This window comes from Acipenser ruthenus, chromosome 26 (genome assembly GCF_902713425.1).
Source record: "Acipenser ruthenus chromosome 26, fAciRut3.2 maternal haplotype, whole genome shotgun sequence".
In the NCBI taxonomy this organism is placed as follows: domain Eukaryota; kingdom Metazoa; phylum Chordata; class Actinopteri; order Acipenseriformes; family Acipenseridae; genus Acipenser; species Acipenser ruthenus.
The window spans coordinates 5,090,134-5,111,772 of NC_081214.1; the positions used below are offsets into that span (position 1 = coordinate 5,090,134).

At 38.8% G+C, this 21,639-nt stretch overlaps 2 protein-coding genes across 3 annotated transcripts; one reads left to right on the forward strand and one right to left on the reverse strand.

Annotated features, from left to right (window-relative positions):
- The first annotated feature begins 1,333 nt into the window (after positions 1-1,333).
- On the forward strand, positions 1,334-16,328 carry LOC117430359 (integrator complex subunit 2-like). Of its 2 annotated transcripts, none has more exons than XM_059001187.1 (25): positions 1,334-1,814; positions 2,788-3,097; positions 3,353-3,491; positions 3,924-4,026; positions 5,371-5,484; positions 5,836-5,966; positions 6,256-6,429; positions 6,853-7,076; positions 7,626-7,751; positions 8,366-8,437; positions 8,647-8,761; positions 9,201-9,269; positions 9,518-9,652; positions 9,991-10,167; positions 10,635-10,743; positions 11,424-11,528; positions 11,690-11,854; positions 12,124-12,325; positions 12,447-12,572; positions 12,895-13,099; positions 13,396-13,662; positions 13,999-14,106; positions 14,476-14,581; positions 14,965-15,141; positions 15,311-16,328. In XM_059001187.1, exons 2-25 carry the CDS (start codon positions 2,805-2,807, stop codon positions 15,478-15,480), a joined length of 3,612 nt encoding a protein of 1,203 aa, XP_058857170.1. In that variant the 5' UTR covers positions 1,334-1,814; positions 2,788-2,804; the 3' UTR covers positions 15,481-16,328. The 2 variants fall into 2 exon arrangements, with proteins under 2 accessions (XP_058857170.1, XP_058857171.1); XM_059001188.1 differs by having other exon boundaries at positions 2,794-3,097.
- A 505-nt stretch (positions 16,329-16,833) lies between these two features.
- LOC117429780 (zona pellucida sperm-binding protein 4-like) lies at positions 16,834-20,914 on the reverse strand. The gene is made up of 11 exons (XM_059000744.1): positions 20,630-20,914; positions 19,932-20,056; positions 19,712-19,847; positions 19,326-19,513; positions 18,980-19,071; positions 18,552-18,679; positions 18,255-18,444; positions 17,974-18,121; positions 17,671-17,740; positions 17,272-17,391; positions 16,834-16,990 (listed from the first exon to the last, which is right to left on the reverse strand). Exons 1-11 carry the CDS (start codon positions 20,898-20,900, stop codon positions 16,884-16,886), a joined length of 1,575 nt encoding a protein of 524 aa, XP_058856727.1. The 5' UTR covers positions 20,901-20,914; the 3' UTR covers positions 16,834-16,883.
- Positions 20,915-21,639: the final 725 nt, after the last annotated feature.

Sequence of the window (21,639 nt, forward strand, 5' to 3'; positions counted from 1 at the left end):
CGGCGATTACTTTTTGTAAGCATTTATGTGTTCATCCAAATTGCAGTGAAAATTTAAGGTATTGTAACATAATGATCTTGCTTTGTGTTTTTATTGTTATTTTTATCAAGGATTTTAAAGCCACCATATTCTACCTAAATCTCATGCAAAGAAAAACAAAAAACATGATATACATCTTGAGTGCTTTAAACCTTAAGGCCAAAAGAACAAAGCATATTGGAATATATACGCCTTCCAGTTCCAAATGTGCTACAGATATCATTTCAAACCATGAAAGAAAAGCTACACAGGTCCAAGTATAATCTATCTATAGAGAGAGAGAGATAATAAAGCTGTGTATTTTCAAAAGTAAAATCTAATTCCAGAGCATATGACTTATTTTTATATTGATGTCCTGTTATCAAAATTCTTAATGCAGTAATTGCAGCATTACATGTGTATCATGTACTGGAGCATTATCTATCAGCTAAAGTGGCAATTCTATTAAAAATTATTAAGTCTTGCCATAATCAGAGTTGGTGTGGAAGTTAATTTTCTAACTTCAAAAGGTGCAGCTTTCACCCTCCTTCTGAATGGTGCAATACTGTAGAAAGTACTTGGTCCCCACGTAGCCTTTGCTTTCATGGTGTACTGCGTGGTGTAATGTGAAATGTGTCTTAACTTTCCTTTAATTAGGAGTGCTTTAAAAAAAATATATATATAGTTTGATTTATTTTGAAGACATATAAAGAATGTGTGTTTTTATGACCGCAATCAAACTGTATCCTCGTGTTTTATGGAGAAACACTAAAGCTACCGTCAGGCCTGGAAGCTGAGAATTGTACAAATTGTGGTTCGAAGAAATTAATGAAAAAAAAGTTCATTCTTTTTAAACAGTTTCGGATGAAAAATAAAATAATTTATTCATAAAGATTTTCTTTTGTGTGTTTGTGGGGTTTTTTTTGGTTTTTTTTTAGTTGAACTTTATTTAAACAATCAGAAAAGTTTCTAATTTTAGGCCACCAAACTTAATTACAAATGGTGCTCTATAATTTATTTTATAGACTGAGGATATTGCTAAACGCCCTTACATTATTAATATTATTATTTATTTCTTAGCAGACGCCCTTATCCAGGGCGACTTACAGTCGTAAACAAAAAATTTTGCAAGGTTTTGCAATTAAAGTACAACACGTAATTATTATTTTTTAAGATTCGAAGAGATTATATATATATATATATATATATATATATATATATATATGACAGTATCTTTGAAATACCGTCTTCACTTTAGTGGAACATGCTCAGTTAGCTGACTCACATTTCCCGGTGCTGTGGTCAGTTTACAGTCTAGTACAGTAATATTATTAACCCCTTGCTTTCTTTGGTTTGCATTGTATCCTATTGGCATTTCTGAGAACTGCAGCGCTCGTGGCTCGACGACTTTTCGTATTTTCCGCTGTTAACAAAATGTAAATAACGCAGGGCTGCGCACTTGCAGCGAAGCAGATAAAATGAATGGAAAGAGTGGAATGAGTTTCGCAACCTTGTGGGTTTAAAACGACATCAATTAGTGTAGTGATAAGCTAGATTTCGTTTTTACAAAACAATAATAATAATTGTAAGTCATTTGTATTTTTATTTTTTTTTTTTTACCGAACCTGGAAGTCAAGGCAAGTAGAATGAGACCAGTAGATTTTTGTGAGAGGAGCCGCCTGTAAAGCAAAGGAGTTGGGCATAGGCGATAACCGAGTCCGAGGATCGAGTGTGACAGCAGGCCCCCGGCGCTGCGCTCGGACGGGTCTACATACATAAACGTGTTTTGAAATCCGGTAAGATGAAGCCAAATAAAAAACAAACATGTTTGCATGAAAATAATAAAGTCTGTAAATAAGTTTGTAACACAAATAAGCAAATATTAACTTATCAGCGTGTATACAATACAGTTGTAACACTGCCGTTTCCAGTGTGATTTATAGTTTTGTTTTAGATGTTCCCAAACTTCTGTTAATTCAGTAACATTACTGCAAATTTATTAATAAAATTGGAAGGAATTGATGCTGCTCTCTTGCTTATTCCTCTCAACACGGAGCGTGGTAACAGGAATAATGGTGGCTGACAGTTCAGTGATAAAGATATGGTTAATAATCTGCATTTCATTTTATAATTATATACACTGTAAAACAACAAAAAAACACATTTTTATTAGGCGCATTTTCCGAAGGTGTTATTTTACACACGCGTTTTTATTTGTCTAATTATTTCATTTTGTGAATTTTAGATTTTTTTTTCTTCTAAACTTTAAGCAACATATAACATCTGGGAAAGATGATTTATCAGGGTCTCAGGTTCGACAAGAAGCTAGCCCAAGCACAGTTCCTTCCCTGATCGCCTTTTTGAAGATAGTTATGCCAGCTTTTACACTGTACCTTCAAAGGCAGGTTTTCAGTGGCAGCTGTGTTCGGTCCAGTATCAGAAGTTTGCAGTATCATTCATGGTAGACTAGATAGAAGGCTTTAAAGCAAAAATAAGAATACAGAAGTGTATAGTATATTACAGAACATTTAACCAAAAATAAACAGTTTTATGAGGATTTTGCATTAACAGGGGTTTTTTTTGTAATTATTTACAGAATATTAATGCACTACAAACCACTGTTACTGAATACTGTATGTGTTAAAGTGAAATAAAAAAAGTAAAATATCACTATAAATCTAGTTTTTTAATGATTGGATTGTGTGAGAAGTTTTTTTTTTATTCTTTTAAAATAAATTACTAAATTCTATTGGTCTGTTCCTTATTTAGATTTAGATTCATACGAAATGGCCGAGTGTGCGGCTCTTCAGTTTGTGAGCCCTTATGCCTTCGAAGCAATGCAGAAAGTGGATGTGGTTCGGCTGGCTGCTCTGAGTGACCCTGAGCTGAGGCTGCTCCTGCCCTGCCTGGTTAGAATGGCCCTGTGCGCTCCTGCGGACCAGAGCCAGGCCTGGGCCGAGGATAAAAAACTGATTCTGCGGCTCCTCTCGGGAGTGGAAGCTGTCAACTCCATCGTCGCCCTGCTGTCCGTGGACTTCCACGCACTGGAACAGGACGCCAGAAAAGAACAGCAGCTCAGGTAATCACTGGAAAGAGTATTGACAAGCCTGAAACTCGGATCCATTTTTCATAGCAGTTTGATTGTTATACACTATTGCACGGATGCCTAGACGAGATGTGTCATTTTTCATAAGTTTTTACGGTGCTTATACAAGATGTGTGTTGTTTTCTGTAGCATATCATGGATATGTGGTTTGCTCAAAGTGTTCTCTGAATGTGTTTGATTAATTTTCTTTGTGTGCCTTGTCAATCATATTATTTGCCCCTCTGCTAGACACAAGCCTGGGGGATCAAATGGGGAGAGCATCTTGGTATCCCAGCTGCAGCACGGACTGACGTTGGAGTTTGAACACAGCGATCCACTCAGGAGACTAAGGCTAGCACTCAGTGAATTACTAGCCATAATGAACAAGGTATGATTTAGATTTCTTACTTGTATGAGTGATTTGGATCGTAGAAGAGATCAATTGTAACCCTTGGCTAACAGAATACAGTTCTAAATATCTAATGTAGTAATAATTATGGCCGATAAAAATATTTTTAGAACTCTGTTTAAAAAATGCACGGCAAAAATGCCATGAGTGTTTTAGGCATATAAGCAGTCATGCATATTGGAGTAAGTGTACATCTGCAGTAAATTCTGGAAGCATCACAAGTAATTGCTGTTAATTGGGCTACTGACCCTTAATATTGTCACAAGAGTACAGTAATCCTTTTCTAAGGTGCTTATGAGATAAACAGTATAATAGTTGTTTAACCACAGAAAGGCTAGTCTAATCAGGGTACTAGCCTAGTGGTATCCAGTTGGCCACTTGTTAAACTGTTCTAATCTTTTTGTTATATAGGTATCTGATTCAAATGGAGAGTTTTTCTTAAAGTCTTCAGAGCTTTTTGAAAGCACTGTCTATCTAGAGGAAGTTGCAGATGTCCTCTGTATTTTACAAGCAGGTAGTACCTCATTAAAACTATGGTGAATTGAAAACTGAAATATTAGTAGTTGCATGTGTTTTATTGCATGTTGTCTTGTTTTTGTTTTTTTTTCTATTATTTTAAAACATGCAATTGGGGTTATCTTCCCTTTTGTGTTGCACTGACAGTCATAGTAAGGGGTATTAATATGGGATTTGTCACCCCCTTGTGGACTGTTTGAAAAGGGACTGAACTGAAATAATGTAGGAAAAACAATACTTCCAAAAAACATTTACTTTTACTTGACATTAAGGCTGGGGCGATGCCAATTTTTTTTTTACCCCAGTTGGGTGTCAAAGCAAAATCCCCCAACCCTTACCCCCCCCCCCCCCCCCCCCCCCGTTCAGTATCACATATAGTACTGCACACGACCCTGGTAGCGACTCACTAATCTGTATCAGAGCATCTTACCTGTTCACTCTCAGCCAAGAATTTAGACAAGTAAAACACATGACATTGTTACATGTTCTACAACACTGATTTTTGCGTTGTGAACAGGGGATTTTCAAAAGAAAACGTCTCATGGTAAGCTTGTCTTTGTCTGTTTCTACTATCATTATTTATACTGTGTACTGGTTTGCGTGTTAACTTCGTTAATCTGAAATAGTTGCACTGCACAATAATGTAACTATGTTGATGCACCATGTAAAAATGCAGATGTTATGGTTGAAAACGCAGTTTTTGAGATGGTATGCTTTTTACAAATACACATTTTTAAAGGCTAGTGCGACCTCTGCATCTCTAAATGGTCACGTAAATTAGTTACCGGAGTATCCCAAACGTTACTTTCTTTACTTTTCTTTCTTGCTGTCTTACTTTAGAAAACAATTGTCAAACCTCGAAAGGCATTGTAGCTCAGTCGATACAGTATTTGTAATTCTAGCACACGCTCTTAACTCCTGCACAAATCCAATCCCATCAGTAAACACTTACAAGGGGCGGGGCAGGGGGGGGAGGTGAGCTCAATTGCATGCAGATTCAGAGAGTCAGACCTGAGGGGAGCAGAGAAGCTCTGCGCTTAATGCAAAAAATAATGGCTGATTCCAAATTTAATTAAAAAAAACAACAAAAAAAAAACTTTTCTTTGCTTAAACCCTTTACACAAAAACTATGCACAGGCTTGATTATCGATAGTTGTCAAGCGATACGATGCATCGCCTCAGCCTTACTTGACATGCTATTAATTCACTGCTCCCATTTAATGTTTTGGTCAGATGACCAATAATTAAAGTACCTGCTGTGTTTATGAATATAAGTGACTCGATAAATCAAAATCTCCTCTGCGTAATGTTTTGTCAATTTATTTTCCCCTTTTCCTTGCAGAACTGCCATCACTGTTGCCAATTGTAGACGTAGCTGAAGCCCTGCTGCATGTTCGGAACGGCGAATGGTTCCTCTGTCTTTCAGTAGCAAATGTTCCTGACAGCTTCAATGAAGGTATCTTTCCTAAACTGCTAGTATTAAAACAAGTATTTAAAAATCAAAGAAGAAAACTAAAGGTAAAACGTGGCTTGAAATACATTGAGTCTAAAAATATCTTGTTCGTATTCTTTTGAATAATTTTAAGCTTAAAGCTTTACAAGGTGAACTGGTGAGAAGTTTGAACATTTTCCTATTAGAAATAATAGCAGTTCTTTGTGGATTGCTTCTCATCTTGGTAGCTGCTCAGTGACCTTAGATGATACTGAGAAAGGAAGAGTTAACCTAAGAGATAACCCTAGCACTTGCATCCCCTTGTAAGTGTTAAAATGCTGCACAGTAGCTTCAAAACCTCTTTTCTCTTTTTAGTGTGCAGAGGTTTAATAAAGAACGGAGAGCGTCAGGATGAGGAAAGCGTGGGGGGTCGGCGCAGAACGGAGGCTCTTCGACAACTCTGTCAGATGAACCCTTCACAGGCTCTGAGCGTCCGAGCCATGGTGGTGAGACCTGCTGTTCATCAAATCAAGAGAAACACAGGCTCAGGGATACATTTAAAGCAGGCTTTGTTTAGTGGTCTGTCCTGTAAATACAGTGAAACAACCTTTCTAATGCTTCACTGTTTAGATCTTATAATACATTTGCCAGCATAGAAAATAACAAAAGTTAGCCCACTTTGATTCTAAGCTCTTGATTTGTATTTACCTGTAACATTTTCCTAAGCAAAGACCAGTATAATTTTTGGAACAGGCAGATTTATCTAGATAAAGGGTTTGTTTTTTTGTTCTGTAGGTAGAAGAGTGCCACCTTCCTGGGCTTGGTGTGGCTTTGACATTGGATCACACCAAATCTGATACGGCAGATGATGCGGTGAGCAACCTGGTCTCGTTTGTCAGTGGTCTGCTCCTGGGAACCAATGCCAAAGTGCGAACCTGGTTTGGAATGTTTATCCGAAATGGTCAACAGGTGAGAGGCCTTTCCTTGTACAGCTATGGCCAAAAGCTTTGCATCACCTAGAATTTTAGGATTGAGACATAATAAAAAAAAACAACTATATGAACATAATTTAGATCTTTTATTTAACATCACGTAATGAAAGAAACTACAAAGTGATATTGCAAAAGTTTACCAGAAGCCATAATAGTAGTACAGTATTTCATGTTAGATTTCGACAAATTTCACATTTTTCAATTTTGAAGTAGATGAATAACCACAAAACGGTATGTAATTCAATATTCAACAGGTTTCCTTCGACTTTATGAAGCAAAGCTGTACATTGCTTTAAAACTGTGTGGAAGGATTAATCAATTTTTTCGACTCCACTGCGATCAGGTGTGGTGGTTGGCTTGTATATGTTACAATATTGACGTTCGTTCCCCTTTTGATTAGAGAAAGAGAGAAAGCAGTTCAGTTCTCTGGCAAATGAGACGGCAGCTGCTTCTGGAGCTAGTGGCCATCCTTCCGAGGTCCAGAAGCACTCACGTCCCGAACGACAGCGATTCCGATCTGGAGCAGACAGTAGCCGGGTACTCTGGACTGAGAGAGGAACATGTGGTGAAAGCCAGTGCTTTGCTGCGGCTGTACTGTGCACTGATGGGGATAGCTGGCCTCAGGTAAGAAGCCATTTTCAACCTTGGCACTATCATGAGTATTTAGTTGGTTGTTTCCCCTCCCACCTCCCCCCTTTTAAAACCAAGTTTCGATTTCTCTTTTTAAATACAGTGTTTATGTGCTCCATTAAATCTGGAGAGCAAAGTGTCTTGTGTAATCAAGGGTCCAGTAGAACAGAAGTGAACTTGTGTTAACTAAAATAAACCAAGAATAAGAATTCGACCAGCTCCTAAAAGATAATCAGTGTCTTCTATTTAACAATACACTGAGAAGCCGTGAAACCTGTCCCACCGTAACCTCCTGTTACAGAAGAATGAAGGCTGCTGCTCTATATAATATATGAAATATGTCTGAAAGGAAAATGGATAACACTGCCATAAAGCATATATGTCTTCTGCAATGTGCGTGTCCCAGATTGAGCCTTTTAAAAAAAGAAGCTGCAGTGTTGATGAATTGATTTACTTTGCATGTAATTTTTTTCACTCCTGTCAAAGTAAATGTGGCTGCAGAGCAAGCGTTGAAGTTTTTATTGTATTTATTTATTCACTCAGGCCTACAGACGAGGAGGCCGAGCAGCTCCTGCAGCTCATAACAAGCCGCCCCCCGGCTACCCCGGCTGGCGTGCGCTTCGTGTCTCTCTCCTTCTGCAAGCTGCTGGCATTCCCTACTCTCGTCAGGTAACGGGAATGACCTTGGAATAAAGAGCCCTGGGGCTGCAGCCGGAATGACAGCCACTGCTCTTAAACTTTCAAAAGAAGAATGTTGACCCATATATCCATCTACCAACAATATTGCTGACCTTCTATCTAAGTGTAATAGACAACTATGGACAAAAACATCAATATGAACATAATTTAGATCTTTTATTTAACATCATGTAATCAAAGAAACTACAAAATAGTCTTTTTTTCGTGACGTATGGAAAACTACAAAGCGATAAGTAATTCAATATGTTAACGTAACATTATTCAGCAGGTTTCATTTGACTTTATGAAGCAGAATTAGTTAATTCTATTGGGTGATGCAAAACTGTTGGCCATAGCTGTATGTGCCGTAAAACAGAGTCACGGAGGCGTAGCGAAAGGACAAGTTTTACATTCGATTTGGCTATAGTGTTAGCGATCCTTGCTTTACTGTAGATGCAGCTGACACAAGGATCACAGGAGGGGAGGGATGGTTGACACACCTAAATAAGACCCTGATTTGCACTATTGTAGGAATACCTCTGGGTATATTAGGTTTGGTGTGTGTTGAAGCTGTATGATATCTAAAAGCAACCTTTGATCTGCAGCACACCAGAGCAGGAGCAGCTGATGGTGATGTGGCTGAGCTGGATGATTAAAGAAGAAGAATATTTTGAGAGGTGAGAGTTTGTTTTTGTTAAAGCGCTACGCTAACCTGTTGCTCTACTGCGATTTATTTTTTTTACCGCTGTTTTTAGTTTTTTTCTAATATAGTTTAGAAAAGACGTTTTCTTTCTAAGAGGTTGCAATGATTGCTTAACAGCGTCTGTTTGTTTGTTTGTTTGTTTGTTTGTTTGCTGTGAAATTCCTGTTTCATTTTGCATTGCAGTGCTGCAGGGGTATCGGCTTCTTTTGGTGAGATGCTGCTACTGGTTGCTATGTATTTCCATAGCAACCAACTCAGTTCCATCATTGAGTTGGTCTGCTCTACTTTGGGGATGAAGGTAAAATAAAATTTAAACATTCCTCCCAAGGAATGTGTAACATCTGAGTTTTATCTGCCCAAGCTGGCAATGTACAGGTGTATTTTCACTCTACATACCCTTTGTATTTTTCTGTTATATTCTTGATAGGACATCAGAGCTGTAGACATATATCAATTTTTATTAGTCATACTATTGTATTGAACCAGTTTTTTTTTTTGTTGTTATTTATTTGTGACCTGTTGGTTAAACTGTTTTTTTCTTTTCTTTTTTTGAATGACATATATCATTTAAGTCAAGGCACAATTGTGTTGTCTCATAAACTTGTTAAAAAACCTGTTATATATTGTCTGTTATTTACATGTGCAACACACACAGAGTTTACATTGGAGTTTGACAGTGTTTATTCTTGACATTTTTCTAACTATTACTGTACATGTTTGCTTCGTTTTTCTTTTAGATTGCTATTAAATCTAGCTCCCTGAGCAAAATGAAGACTATCTTTACACAGGAGATTTTCACAGAACAGGTATTTTATTATTGTAATCGTTTGTTTTGAAATCAGAACTCCTCATTTTTAAACTGTGGAAGAAGAAAGTATACTGCTTAGCTTGCAGCATGATCAAAATACAGTCAATGCAGGGTGATTGTGTCGTCACTTGGGCACATTGTTCTGTGCTTGTGACACTCACCACAGCGACCCTATATATTTTAAATGTCTGCTTTTCACGGTTATTGCATAGTGCTACCTGACCTGTGGCTGTTGTTTATTCCTAGGTTGTGACGGCTCATGCGGTACGAGTTCCTGTTACCAACAACCTGAATGCCACCATCACCGGATTCCTTCCCATTCACTGTATCTATCAGCTGCTGAGAAGCAGAGCTTTCACCAAGCATAAAGTTTCCATCAAGGTGTGCATGCAGCTTTAACTGAACATTACCATGCAGAAATAGCCACTTCTTATGGAAGGAATTAGATAATCGGAGGATACAAAATCAAGCAATAAACAGATTGAATGTGTAGGAATTTGTTATTCAAATCAAAGTTCGGCCCTTGGTGTTTTTAATGCATGAAAATGCTTTTTTAGTCAAAAGTTAACTGAGTTCAGCCCTTGGGTCTTCAGCATTTCTGCTGTGTAGTTGTTTCATAAAAATACACTGTTGTTTTAGGTTGTCTAGTGACCTGCATTTTACCAGCAATGAATCTGATTTATTTATTTTTCTTCCTGCCTCTCCATTTTTTAAACTAGGACTGGATTTACAAGCAGTTATGCGAGACGTCCACCCCACTCCACACTCAGTTACTCCCCCTTATTGAAGTTTATATCAACTCCATTCTTACTCCTGCCTCCAAAGCTAGTCCCGAGGCCACCAACCAGCCAATCACAGAGCAGGAAATCCTCAATGTGTTTCAGGGACTAACAGGGGTAAGTTGCCTGGACCTTGTAAGCAATATCAATTTACTCGTACTGTATATACAAATTAAGTATTTACTGAAAGACTACCCTAGGAGAATTAATGAATACTGACAAATACATTAAAGAGACATATATTTAGGCATTGGCTTGCGATTCTGAGTGTTCTCTTTCCTACGCTGCTAGAGTGGCCAGCTGTTTTGAGTGGAGTTTTCTTTCCTGGACCTTTTCTTTCCGGCAGTGTTAAAAGTGTTAAGTATATTGCTTCTACAGTAGAGACAAAGGTCAGTCAGATATGGGGCAAGATTTTCACTGTTACTGCTTGAAGAAGTACTCTGTGCCCCACATTTCCTCCTGGACAGTTTCATCAAGTAGCAGTTCAGCAAATCGCTCTGCTAGGGCACATGCACAGCAACTTAAAATGGCTTTTGTTCTGAGTTGCTGAAACTAAACTAAACTCATTTTGATTTTGTGCTTAGGGTGACAGCAGTCGAATTCGTCTGCGATACAATATCATGTCCCAGCTTCTGGTACTCTATTACGTCCTTTCGTATGAGGAGGCATTGATGGTAAACACAAAGGCACTTGGTATGTACTGTATGCATGCAATTTAAACGGTGCAGTTTATCATGTTTATTTGACAGTTTGATTAGGAGAAGCCTAACATATTAACAGGGGCTGTGATCTGTGCTGGCAAAACATCCAGTGGCTGCTGATTTAAAATGTAGCAAACTAAATGGTGGTGTTGGGGGGGGGGCAGACTTTGTCCTTTATGACATTGTGTTCATGAATAGCTGGGAATGGGAGGTAGTATTATTTTCACTCGGTTTCAATTTTATTGTAATTTACAAGCTCCTGTGTTGATTCACACTGTTTAATAGTGGATAGCAACATGGCTAAATTTTATGAGATCTGCTTAGAAGCTTCATGTTCTTGTCTTCTGTTGAGGATATAGTGGAGGCAGGTGTACATCCATGCATTTGTTTAGAAAACATTTTGCATATATCTCAAGACATGCTTGTCCAGTGTTGTAAACTTGCTAAGGACCATCTGTAGCACAGACTACTTGTTCATGTTACTACTCTTATAAAAGCTTGACATAGTAAAAGCATAGCATAGTGTCATAAAGCATAGGTAAGCAGACCAGCGAATCAGGGTAAATTATAATAGAAGTATAACCATGTGAAAAGTATGTTAAAACCTCAAAAATACCATTGTAAACTTGTGTAAGGGTCATTTGTATTTACAGCATCACATGTTTCTTACAGCTCTCATGCAAAGGAAGCCTAAGTCATACTCCGCTGCACTTATGGACCAGATTCCCATTAAGTATTTGATCCGCCAAGCTCAGGGTCTTCAGCAAGAACTGGGGGGTAAGTGTGCTAACTATCTACAGACTTTATCTGTGTTCATTGCAGAGGCGTTGTCTTTTGATATCCTCACACTTTCAGCATGGTGCTGTTCTGTATTATAATATTGTATAAAAACTAACGGACTGTTTGGTTTGTTTTCTCTTATGTGATCACTTTTCAAGGTCTCCACTCTGCTCTGCTGCGTCTTCTGGCTACAAACTACCCTCACTTGTGCATGGTGGAAGACTGGATATGTGAGGAGGAGATCACCGGTACAGTCTCACTCCTGAGGAGGATGCTGCTGACTGGCACTGCCAAGAAATACTCCCCAAAGCAGCTCCAAGAAGGTAGTCCACAGTATATTCAATCTTGGGGAACTTTATCACACCTTTACCGAGAGCAACAGACTTTTTAAAAAGAGAGAAACCAGATGTCAAGAGTAAAATAAAAATGTAAATCAATCATAAATATAAATTAATAAGACACAGGCTGCAAAAAGTGTGTTGCATTATTACCCACAGTGTTTGATAGATGCGGATTTCAGTTTTTTGAGACCTGCTGTTTCTAACCTTGGTTACTGAAGTGAAAAAATCCTAATGAAACGTTTTCTGTTCAGCATTCCAGATGGTCCCCTCCAATAACACTCGTTTAATGCAGATCCTTGAACACCTGACCCTGCTGTCTGCCAGCGACCTGATTCCCTATGTGGAGGTGCTGATGTCAAATATGAGCCGGCTCCTTAATGTAGGGGTTTCAAGGAGAATTTTCCAGACTGTCAATAAGCTGTGGATGGTACTTAACACTGTGATGCCCAGAAGGTCAGTGCTACTTGAAGAAAATAAGAAATAGGAGGTCGAGTAGGGTATACATGTCTGTATTGCATACGTTTGCTGTCCAAGACGTATATAACATTGTCTTGTGGTGTTTTTATTTATTAAGATTGTGGGTGATGACTGTCAATGCACTCCAGCCCTCAATAAAGTTGCTGCGGCAGCAGAAGTACACGCAGAATGACCTGATGATCGACCCACTAATTGTCCTGCGGTGTGATCAGAGAATCTACAGGTGGGTCATTTATTTTCAGGCACAGTATGCACAGTATGTTCAACTGAGTACTTTAAAAACATTACTGTTTTTATTTGTTATTTTACAGCAATAGCAAAGCAGGCTGTGACCCAGTATTATTCATGTTGTTCCGGGTTAAAAAAATAAATAAAGAGAAACGTTTGAGTGATTTTTTTGTTAAATAAGCAATCCAATTCACCCTTTTAAAAGCAGCACTGATTTATATTCTGAACAGGTAGGTGGCAGTGTTGTACAAGGATTGAAAGGATCTTGAGAGTAAGATACGTAAGGTTTTTTAAGTGGTGTTCTCTCTTTAAGATAGATGCCCCCCTCTAATGGACATTACCTTGCATATGTTAAATGGGTACCTACTGGCCTCCAAAGCCTATCTGAATGCTCACCTGAAGGAAACTGCAGACCATGACAGCAAGCAGTCCCAGACCATTTCCAACCTGGGTCTGAGTGGGCAAACAGAGGCTCCAGAGGTGACTCGAGAGGAACTCAAGAATGCCTTGCTGGCTGCCCAGGTAACCCTTCACTCTGACCTTTCTATTGCAGTTATTTATTTTGTTGTTGAGTTAAATGGAACTTTTTACATTTAATCCAGTACACTCACTTATTAGCGGCTCTGAGACGTATCGTTCGCAGAGTGTATCCAGCAGCATAGCCGATGCCACCTTATAGTTTCAATAACTAATTTCAGCTATAAGTTAATCAGATCAGAAGCTGCACAGATTAACAGCAGAAGGTATACGTGTCATTGTCACAGACCCCTAATTGTCCAGCAGTTCTCAAATATTTCAAATGTTTTGTTTGTCCTCAGGACAGTGCAGCTGTACAGATCTTGTTAGAAATGTGCTTACCCACTGAAGAGGAGAAAGGCCAGGATATCACCACCGAGTCTCTGCTTAAGAGCATTCAGCACCCTGCTTTGAAACAGGAGGACCCAGATAGCTGCCATGTGGGAGGATCAGAAGAGAAGGAGGGCAGCTTGCTCAGCAACCTCCGAGAAGTCCAGTGTCTCATCTGCTGTCTGCTGCACCAGATGTTCATCGCTGACCCTAACATCGCTAAGCTTGTTCACTTCCAGGTTTGTTTCTCTCTTAATTATGATAATAAAACAATATTTTAAAACTTATGTAGAAGTACTAGTAAAAGTGTTCCGACCTAGAATTTTTTTTATGAATGTAAATTGTTAACATTATTATCTGGTTTCACCCTGATTACCATTAATCTTGCACTACCTAATGTTACCTTAAGCAAGACTAGTACTAATCAGTGTCTGCAGAACAAGCATTTTATGGAAACTAGATCTTCAGATGAGCTAAGAAGTGCTGTTTAATGTTTGATTCCAACTTGTGTTACCTGTTAAGTAGTAAAATGTACAGAGTATTTAGTAATATTGCAATGCAATGCTTTTTCACAGGGATACCCTCAGGATCTTCTGCCCTTGACTGTGGCTGGCATCCCATCTATGCACATCTGCCTGGATTTCATTCCTGAACTCTTGGCACAACCGCAACTTGAAAAGCAGGTGAGCGCACTGCTGCTTGCATTTATATGATAGAGCGCTGTGAACGCAACAAAGCAAAATAATTTATAAATAAAACCAGTGCACACACACACACAGAGCGCACTCATAATCCGGGCGGACATTTATCTATAGGTTCAAAACTTGTACACACCAGTTTATTGAACTATACCCAAATGTTATCTGAAAGGAGTTTAAGGTAGTTATCATGTTCACAATAGAGTGAGTGCATAATGGTCCCCATTTTGAATAAGAATCCCAATACCAATAATTGAACACCGGATTGCACAATCTAGGTGACTTGTTTTGAATTTCAATATTATCAACATTTTAAAGATCATTTTGCTCAAATAACATACTTTTTTATTACAGATTTTTGCTATCCAGCTCCTGTCCCACTTGTGTGCACAGTATGCATTGCCTAAATCTCTCAGTGTGGCTCGCTTAGCCATTAGTGTAATGGGAACACTGCTTACAGGTAAACAAGCTCATTATTAACTGATAAACATACACTGTGCATATTATTTGATGGGCCATAAGAACAAAGTTGCTTTGCTGTAACTGACCCCTTCCCTTTAATATGCACAGAGCCGCATGAGAACACAAAACATTGCTCCTGCTTCCTGGCACCTAATCACTAGATGTGTTGCAATTCTATCTCACTCTCCAGTGGTCAAGCTGCAGTCAGACCATGTGATTTACAGTGCAGGCACCAGGATGCAGCAGATTAATTCTAGCTCTGTATAGAACCAAAAAGATTCTCTGCACAATACAAAAGAGGTGACCAGTAAGAATGTTAATGGATTTTAAAGCATTGGTTAGCACTTCTTTAAAATGCTTACCCCCCCCCCCCCCCCCCAGTTCTTACACAGGACAAGAGATTCTCTTTCTTCATGCCCACCCTGCCCTGTTTGGTGTCGTTCTGCCAAGCCTTTCCCCCGCTCTACGATGATGTCACAGCCCTGCTGATTCAGGTTGGGCAGGTCTGTGCCTCGGACGTGGCCGCCAAAGCAAGAGATATAGACCCCCTCATCGCACGTGAGTGTTGTCTGTATATAAATCTCATTACAATACAGCATCTGAAAGGGATTTCAGATTGTGTATTCCTGAGTCCATAGTATGCTGATGCCAAGTAACTCATCCACAGAGAAGAATAGTAAGCTTTCAAGATTTGCAGCCTTTGACTTACAATTATTCCTCGTTACAGGGTTCCAGCACTTGAAGGAAAAGCCGGATAAAATAGCAGGGATTTCAAAAGCTTCCCTCCAGCAAAGGTTAGCTGGGGAGCTGGCAAGCAGAGACCCAGATGTACAATTGTGTTACCGCATTGAAGCCACATTCATGGAGATTATTAACATGACAGTTACTGGTGTATAACTCGACTATGTCAGACTTTTTAGCCTGGGACGACATCCTACAGGCTTAAAATGACCTGTTTTCAGCAATGAACTACACTTTAATGTATTTTTTTGTTGTTGTACGACCGATAACAGGCCTAGCCAAGCTGTTTAACAGGGAAACACAACTCATAAAAACAGTCACCCTCCGTGAAAGCACACTTTAATTTGGTATAAGAGGTACAAGTAGTCCTTCACACACAGCCTTACAAAAAGCCACATGATTTGATATTCAGAAATAAAATTTCTTATCTGGGTGGTATATAAGCTTATTGTAATACTCGGGTTAATGTTCAAACCATTAACTTTATTAGGAATTGAATGTTGAATTTTACACGAAGCCGAGAAAGAGGTCTACACGGGGAAAAGAGTAGACAGTCATTACAAAAACCTGCATATTCCATGTGATAGTTACAGAATGATGCATGGATGCTTTTTGACGAAGGTATTTTTTTCTAGCAGGTTTGATTTTATTCCTGCCTCTTTCTATTTAAAGTTCTTCTCAGAGCAGCGGGGGATATACATGTGTTTTGTAAATTCTTAATGGGCATTTCACCCATTCAGGTTCTATGCTATTGTGATAGGTTGTGGAAGGTATTGCAGCTACTGGTCTGTTTTCTGGACCACTACAAGCAACAACCTATGAAGCTATTTGCCACACTTGACTTTGAAAGAGAACTTTTGGGGAGTTCTGCAATATTTTCAATGCAAGTACATTAATTGGGCAGGCAAGCTGGCTGGAAATGTTGTGTGTGTTTTGAGTAGTCTTGCATTTGCTGTAGAATTTAGCTTTTTTCAACTTTTGTAATAAAGTCTTTAAAACATCTAGTTTGCCTGTTTCTTTTAATTTATAATTGTTTATTGTGCTGTACAAATAAAGCATTGAATTAAAATCTTTATTCTAGAACAAGTCAGGTGGTCTGTAATCTTTACATTAAAATCAAGAAAGCAGTTTACTGCAGTCTGCATTGGAAAAATAGATTTAGCTATTCATACCTTTTCTACACCAAAAGATTAGAAAGAGTCCTAAACAGGTTTGATTGACTCCTGAGCTAAAAAGCAACTAATTTCACCTTTAAATGACACTACCACTGTACATTTGCAAGAAGTACATTAAGCTGTTGGGGGTAAACGGTGCTAGGGATTAGCTTTGTGATGACAATTATACCTATTAGAACAAGACCTAGCAGTAGGTTAAGACAAGGTACATACATTTGAAAGATGCATTTGGAGATTTGGGAGAGGGAGGGGGGAGAGTTTACCCTATTATAGTGCAACAATTCAGCATCCCAGTAAACCTAAATCACAATGCCCCTGAATAAAGACCAACACACAGATTATTTAGTTTTAAGTTAGGTTTAAAGTTTTATTAAAGGAAATGATCTACAGGCCATCATCTTGCAACAACCGGCGTTTCCTCCATCTAATAATGAAGCAGCATACAATGGCAGCGAAGAACACTGCTCCAGCACTGGAGACCAAATAAACCGCTGCAGGAAACAAAATAAGGAATTTCAAGTATAGTGGGCAAAATGTCCAGCTCAGCACTGGGATTTTAAGCAGTGAAGACTTCTAGAAAATAGGCATGAGATTGATGACACACGGTACCAGCTACTTTGACTCCTACATTGCATAGCAAGTTAAACTCTACTGTAGATACTATTATCTGATTTTATACTAGTTGAACCTTGCAGTAAAGTTTATGTATGAATATAGTTGTTGGCAAATAAAATCTAATACTGTATATTTAAATTAAACACATCTGCTATACCAAGTCTGTGGGGTTGAGAGGACTCCTCTGAATTCCAGCTGATCCGAATGGGACCCTTTGAGATTATGCTGGACTGGGATCTGTTCTGCCAAACTTGCAGTCCTTGGGTTCTTCTTTTCCCTTAAATACATAAAAACACATAGTAACAGTGTGCAATAAAAAAAAACACACCTCAGACCTTTAAAAAGACATCCCAGGTCACAGTTCAAGCATACATCATCTTTGACTGCTTGTATTCCTGCATCTGAAACTCCTTCATAGCATCCCAGTACCAGAGAACCACATGGTAAATGTAGATAGACCCGCACTGATACAAGGGATGGGAGTCTTGGAGTCTTCTTTCCACCACCATGCCTGCAGCTGTAAAATTACCTGACTTATTTAAAAGCATGTACTTACTTCTGCCGCATGACACAGGACAATCATATTCTGTTCCTGTGCATACTGTGGCTTCACAGTGGAAGTAGACCTAAAACACAAGAGGTGTGTTAACACATATTGCATCATACAGCACAGTATAGCTACTCAATAACAAATGCCCATGACTAGTTTCATCAAAATCAAACAAGAGGTTCCCGATATACTGTATTACATAAACTAAAAAAAAAAAAAAAAAAAAATGCAATAAAATGAGAAAAAAAAAAAAAAAAAGCACCAAGCCAAATCAGGTCTTCCAAAAGTGAAACATTTAAGATAACCTACTGAACCATTCAGAGGTTGTAATGTCTGGCGATCCAAAAAGGCAAACATCTTCACTTGAAATCGTTTGTAATGCGCTGGAAACCGTACATCCGGAGTGGACAGGACAGGTTGGATCTCTGTTACATAATTGTCTCCAGCAAAAGGACACCTGCAATACAGAGAGTGGATTTACCGTGATCAGAGCTGGTAGTGCCCAAAGCAGAACAATGCAGCCAAGAGTCATTCTGCTGGGCAGGACTCTTGCTGCAATAGCTTGCATCCCCCACCACCAGATTACTTACCCCTTTTCAAGAAGTTTCCAGCGATGGCTCATATACGGATCTTTATCCGAAGTAGCCCAGCAGTCATCCAGGAGTAATACAAGTTTCGGGTCGACCCTGTTCAGAATACGAACTTCAATATACACCACTTTGCGCAGTAGCTTTATCACAGGGTACTCCATGCTGGTGTAATAATCTGCATAGGAGACATCTGGGAAAGCAGGTCAGCCCGGTTTAGTGTGGAGATCCACAGGAATTCTAAATCATTGTTCCGATTGCACAGGATCTGTTGCAGGTAGAGCTGCACGAATGCGTTACCTTTTGCAATCCTCAGCTCCAGCAGGTGTTCACCATCACTTCTTACTGGGAAAGGTGGAGGGACAGTAAGGACAGCAGCCGCTATACGAGCTTCTGCTTCTTGATTGAAATGACAGCGTGCTGTAAGCCTGAAGAATAAAGAAATAAGGGTGCAATTCTGACACCAATTGACATTCAGTACCAGAATCCAGATCGCCATGTTTATCAACACTGTGCAGCCCAATTTGCCAGCTTTTAGAAGATAAAAATGCTGCGTTTATTTATTTTTTCTTAGCAGACACCCTTACCCAGGGCGACTTGAATTCGGAATGGTTTGAAAAGAGATGCACCCTATTGTGTTTGACACCCCCCACCAATATACTCAACTAGATTCAAAAGCACTTCAGAAGACTGAAGAAACCATATAGAGCAGAATGCCATGTGCCTACCTGAAGACACTGTCTCTGGATATTGTGGCTAGACCTGCAGGAAGACCTTTAGCCAGGACGTCAACGGAATAGGTCACTTTCCCATCACTAACCTACAAGCATACAAGAGTATTGCACATTTCAATTTAGCAGTTTTACCAGCAATAAAAAAAAACACACAAACCTTTCAAAGTTTCTCTGAACTCTTACAAGTCGAGACAATGAGCAAGGAAGGTGTGCTCTTACCTTCAGCAACTGCTGGTTATATTTGTTAAGCAATACATATAAAACATTTTCAAAACTATTTAAGGTAAACGTCAACTACACTTTTTTTGTTTCGTTTTAAAGCTGCAAGGTGCTCACCCACCGTTCTTCGTGCTCCGCAAGAGTTGAGTGGGAATCGGAACTTCACGTATGCTGCGGTCGTCTGGGCTGGTTTACACTCTTGAGCATTACCGCTGGACACGTAGACGGAATCCAGGACCAGATGTGGTTTTGTTACATTTGACCAAATGACTATCTGAAAAAATCCATCCTTGGTACACACGCTGCTCCCTTTATTTAAAAAAAAAAAGAGAAAAAAGACGCCAAGCTACACCTCGCATATACATATGTAATGTATTAAACAACCCAGAAGGTTCTGCACTAGCAATACAATGGGTCACCCATTGTGAATCCTATAGCAAAAATAAGTAAGGTATGGTCGTAATTAACACTTTTGTGCTTAAACGGTAAATAGATTATAAAACTTACGATTCATTGGGTAATCGGTAGGATGCGGCTCTACATCGGTTGTGATGATGCACTTTACTGGAACAGTCTCCGTAATTTCTATTCTGCCATCACCCGCCGTCGCTAGAAGAACTACCTGCAGGGATGCCTGGTTTCCCTATATACACAAGAACACGGATTAGAACTGCAGTGTACCAGTCTAAAAGCATAGGCGTGTGTGCCGTCTCAAATAAAAGCCTACCTCCATCTGAACATAACATCCATCATACGCGGTTTCAAACAGCCACGACTCATCGAGGTCTTTCTTAATTGAGTATTTGCATTGAGAGGCAATATGTTCTACAAAAACATATCGACCATTCGCATCTACAAAAAAGTTCATGTTAGTTGAAAGCTTCTTATACACACACTTGTGTTTTGGTAGAATGCGTAAAATTACAAGGTATTATGTATAAAGCATTACAAGTTCACCAAGATTCCATTACATATCCTTTACTAAATATCCAATAATTGAAAAGAGACAAGGCGTTGCGCGTGCATGTTTGTCTGCAGAGCAACAGGTGTTTTTGGAGTAGGGCACAGTTGTAATCAAGTGTTGCTAAACGTAGCCAAATCAATGAAGCCACCCAATGTAACGCTCAAGACAGCAACATGTTACCCATGCGAGTTCATTTGCATCTTGGACATTTCAAAATTAATGTACAGGTAAGAATATTTTGTTTTAGTTATGTGCACAAACATTTTAAATATTATTGGTATTACATGAAAAATGAAAAACAGCCACCAATGTATCCAAATACCTAACCCAGTGTCTGGAACGAAGTTAGTTGTAGAATAGCCCGCGGCTCTGCGAAATGTGTGGGGGTAAACGTTTGTTTATGCACCGAAAAAAAAAAAAAATCTTAAAATTGAGTTTTTTTGTTTTTTTTTCATACTCACCAACTACTAGAAACTTTATGGTCAAGTCAATAAACTCGTCTTTAGGCACTTTCAGCATCATACCGGTTCTGGTGCAGGTTACAGTATCTTGCAGATCAATATATGAAACTATATGTGATTCGGGCAAGTAATTAAAGTAGCGATTTCTTAAATCCAGTTGAGAAACGTTGACGGAGAAAAACAGAAAACATAAGGAGAAAATGTTAACGTAACGCAGAACGTTCTCCATTGTTTGCTTGTTTGTTTGTTTGTTTGTTTGAAATAAATCCATAAAGTAGTTAGGCCCAGCAACAGCTGCTCCTTAAAAAGAAGAGTAATTAACTCCATGGGCTACACCTGACCGCTGCGTTGCATTCCATTGACCTGAGATTTACATCCATTGACCAATAGCTGCTAAATAAATATTCACACAACAGGCTACATAACCTGTATGACTGAGTATACATTTTTAATAAGCACAGTTATTAAGGAGAAGTTTTTTTAGGCACATTTCACATTCACAAAATGATGTGTGTTTAGTTTTTGACAGGTTAGTTATAGTAATGTATTTGTTTGACATTGGGACGTGCATTTAAATACGTTTAGTTATTCGTTGTGTTGTATCTTTTAATAATAAAAGGGGCTAAACTATCAAGACTAGGCAACTTGAACATCTTTAGAGGAATATACATTACAGTTTATTGTGCAATGTGGTCACATCATTGAATCTTGTTTTGTGGCTAACACCCCAGTTCGGCATTCCAGCATTGACCAACAGTGGTTTATCGCGGTTTCAAGACCAGCATTATTTTATGTTGGTTGTGTTTTTTTTTGTGAATTTAGTATAGCTGAATTGTCTAACCGTTTAAACTGCAGTTTAGTGAATTGTGGTTTTAGTGTGAATGTTTGCAAATGTGAAACCATATTTAAAAGCCCTTAGCAATACAATTCAAAGGTGTGGTTATTTATTTATTTTGCCCATATGAAATAATCCGGTTCACTTTTATTTTCACTGTCAGTATTTTGGTTAT

Excerpts from the sequence above, each read along its gene's own strand:
- LOC117430359 (XM_059001187.1), top strand. The coding sequence starts at position 2,805 with ATGGCCGAGTGTGCGGCTCTTCAGTTTGTGAGCCCTTATGCCTTCGAA. Across the intron at positions 3,098-3,352 it reads AGAAAAGAACAGCAGCTCAG|ACACAAGCCTGGGGGATCAA; the intron begins GTAATCACTGGA and ends CCCCTCTGCTAG. Across the intron at positions 15,142-15,310 it reads TATAGACCCCCTCATCGCAC|GGTTCCAGCACTTGAAGGAA; the intron begins GTGAGTGTTGTC and ends TCCTCGTTACAG.
- LOC117429780 (XM_059000744.1), bottom strand. The coding sequence starts at position 20,900 with ATGGATTTATTTCAAACAAACAAACAAACAAACAAGCAAACAATGGAG. Across the intron at positions 20,057-20,629 it reads CATAAAGTTTCTAGTAGTTG|ATGCGAATGGTCGATATGTT; the intron begins GTGAGTATGAAA and ends ACTTTTTTGTAG. Across the intron at positions 18,122-18,254 it reads TGGAAACTTCTTGAAAAGGG|GTGTCCTTTTGCTGGAGACA; the intron begins GTAAGTAATCTG and ends TCTGTATTGCAG.